Raw genomic sequence first — 2,585 nt, forward strand, 5'->3', positions numbered from 1 at the left:
TTCCAAGCCACTATTCTTCTATTGATTCCGGCAGAGAAGATGCCAAGATGTTCTAAGCATCTGAGAGAACCACGAGATGTTGAGGACCACATCGACTGTGATCAGCTGAAGGCTCCATGAAGAATCCTCCGCCACCCAAAAATGTGGATGCAAAAGAAGCCCAGAGTTCTTGAAGATGAAAAGGAGGCTTCATCCCCAGCTATCCAGCCTGATGAGAATCGTCCAAGACCAGCAGCTGCTCCTACGGGAGATGCTAGAGAGTATCTGCCCCCAAGGCCACTGCAGGAGCCGAACTCCAGCCGGCAAGATCCGTGTCCATCAACGCGTAGGCCAGACAAGAGTCCCCGAGTACATTCCAAAAGCTCAAGCTCTAGGTCTCGGTTTTACGAAGAGGAGATACACGAATTACACTGGACAAACCGAAGGCTAGAAACCACCTTAGAGAATATGCAGGAGGTGTTGAATGGCCTGCTATAGGTGTAGAGTCCAATAACTTTACTCAGCAGCAACAGCAGCAGCAGTAGGAGCAGTAGTAGCAGCAGTAGCAGCAGTAGCAGCAGGAGCAGCAGTAGCAGTAGTAGTAGTAGTAGTAGGAGCAGCAGCAGCAGTAGCAGCAGCAGCAGCAGCAGCAGCAGCAGTAGCAGTAGTAGCAGTAGCAGCAGTAGCAGCAGTAGCAGCAGTAGCAGCAGGAGCAGTAGTAGCAGCAGGAGCAGCAGTAGCAGTAGTAGGAGTAGTAGCAGCAGGAGCAGCAGTAGCAGTAGTAGTAGCAGTAGTAGCAGGAGCAGTAGTAGTGTTAGAGTTATTATTTGAGGGCATTTTAGTCTTTTCTTAATTATTGTTATTTTATATCTTTTGCCTTATATAAAAGGCTTGGCTTATTAGTTTTGTAACCTAGAATACATTCTCTCTATTTTTGCAATACATTCTAGCCTCCCTTTTCTCTCTTCATCTTTTTGCTATCTCTCATTTGTGTGTGTGTATGGATTGTGTCTTTGCATAATTATCATGGTATCAGAGCAGGGTTTATGGAATTGAATTTCTTAAGCGTAACCATAGCTTTTTGGCTTGGGTCTCCTTCGTATTGCAGCAAATTGGGTCGAAGCATCTTTGCAGTAACTCGGTATGTGATTTTCGTGTTCATTCTGAAATTTTAGGGTTTTGTCAGATTGCAGAATTTGGGAACTTTTGTCTGAGATAGCATTTGGAAATTTGTTTCTGAAATGGCAAGTAATAGAGATGATTCCCTTCAATCCATTAGTGTGAGGTTAGATGGAAAGAATTATTCTTATTGGAACTATGTGATGAAAAAAATTTTGAAAGGGAAAAAGATGTGGGGTTATGTTTCTGGAACTTTGGTTAAACCAACAAATGGCAAAGCGGATTATGCAACTTTGCTAGAAAATTGGGAAATGGATAATTCAAAAATTATTACTTGGATAAACAACTCTGTAGAACACTCCATAGGTACCCAACTAGCCAAGTATGAAACAGCGAAGGAAGTTTGGGACCATCTTGCAAGGCTGTATACTCAGTCTAACTTTGCAAAGCAATATCAATTAGAATCAGATATTAGAGCTCTTGAACAGAAAGATATGAGTATTCAAGAGTTCTATTCAGTTATGACAGATCTATGGGATCAATTGGCCCTTACTGAATCTGCAGAATTACGAGCTTTTGCACCATATATTGCTCGTAGGGAGGAACAACGATTGGTTCAGTTTTTGATGGCACTTCGTGATGACTTTGAGGGACTCCGTGGCTCTATTTTGCATCGTTCTCCACTTCCTTCGGTTGATTCAGTAGTTAGTGAACTATTGGCAGATGAAATTCGTCTTAAGTCTCAAGCAGGAAAAGGCATCCTCCCAGCACCCAGTCCCTCTGTTTTGGTAGTTCCTCCTCGACACTTTACTCACCATGAGAATAAACCTCACACAAAGGTTGGAGTTGATGAATGCAGCTTTTGCAAACAAAAAGGTCACTGGAAGGCTCAGTGTCCTAAATTAGTAAATCGTGCACCTCAGCAACAAAGACATCAACTCAGACCTCCTCAATTCGGTAATCAACCGCCTCATTATGGTAGCCAACCACAGTTTGGCAACCACTCACAACCTCGACCATACCGTCCTCCGCAATTTAATGCCGCTGCTACTGTACCTCCATCTGACTCGTATGATTTTGGGGCCTCATCTTCCAATCCTGCTCTTGCTGCCCTCTCAGAACAGTTTCAGAAGTTTCTTACCATGCAGCCACATGCCATGTCCGCCTCTTCTTCGGTAGGTTAGCCCCCTACTAGCTCTTCAGGTATGACATCCTCTACATGGATTTTAGATTCTGGAGCCTCGCACCATATGTCTCCACATTCGAAATCTTTTGTTTCCTTGTGTCCTGCATCATCTGTGCCTGTCATGACTGCTGATGGTACTCCTATGCCATTAGCAGGTGTTGGTTCTGTTGTCAGTCATCATTTATCGCTTCCTAATGTTTACCATATTCCTAAGCTTTCACTAAACCTTGTATCTGTTGGTCAATTGTGTGATTCTGGTTACTCAGTGTCTTTTTCTTCTACTTCTTGTCATGTGCAGGAT

General features: G+C 43.6%; 1 protein-coding gene across 1 annotated transcript; it reads left to right on the plus strand.

Moving 5' to 3' along the window:
- Positions 1 to 1,220: 1,220 nt before the first annotated feature.
- LOC133814867 (uncharacterized) lies at positions 1,221 to 2,282 on the plus strand. Its single transcript, XM_062247775.1, has one exon. It carries the CDS (start codon positions 1,221 to 1,223, stop codon positions 2,280 to 2,282), a length of 1,062 nt encoding a protein of 353 aa, XP_062103759.1.
- The last annotated feature ends 303 nt before the right edge of the window (positions 2,283 to 2,585 follow it).

The sequence above is a fragment of the Humulus lupulus genome, chromosome 2 (genome assembly GCF_963169125.1).
Source record: "Humulus lupulus chromosome 2, drHumLupu1.1, whole genome shotgun sequence".
Taxonomy (NCBI): Eukaryota; Viridiplantae; Streptophyta; class Magnoliopsida; order Rosales; family Cannabaceae; genus Humulus; species Humulus lupulus.

Bases quoted from the DNA above. Each gene is read 5' to 3' on its own strand.
- LOC133814867 (XM_062247775.1), top strand. From the start codon at position 1,221: ATGGCAAGTAATAGAGATGATTCCCTTCAATCCATTAGTGTGAGGTTA.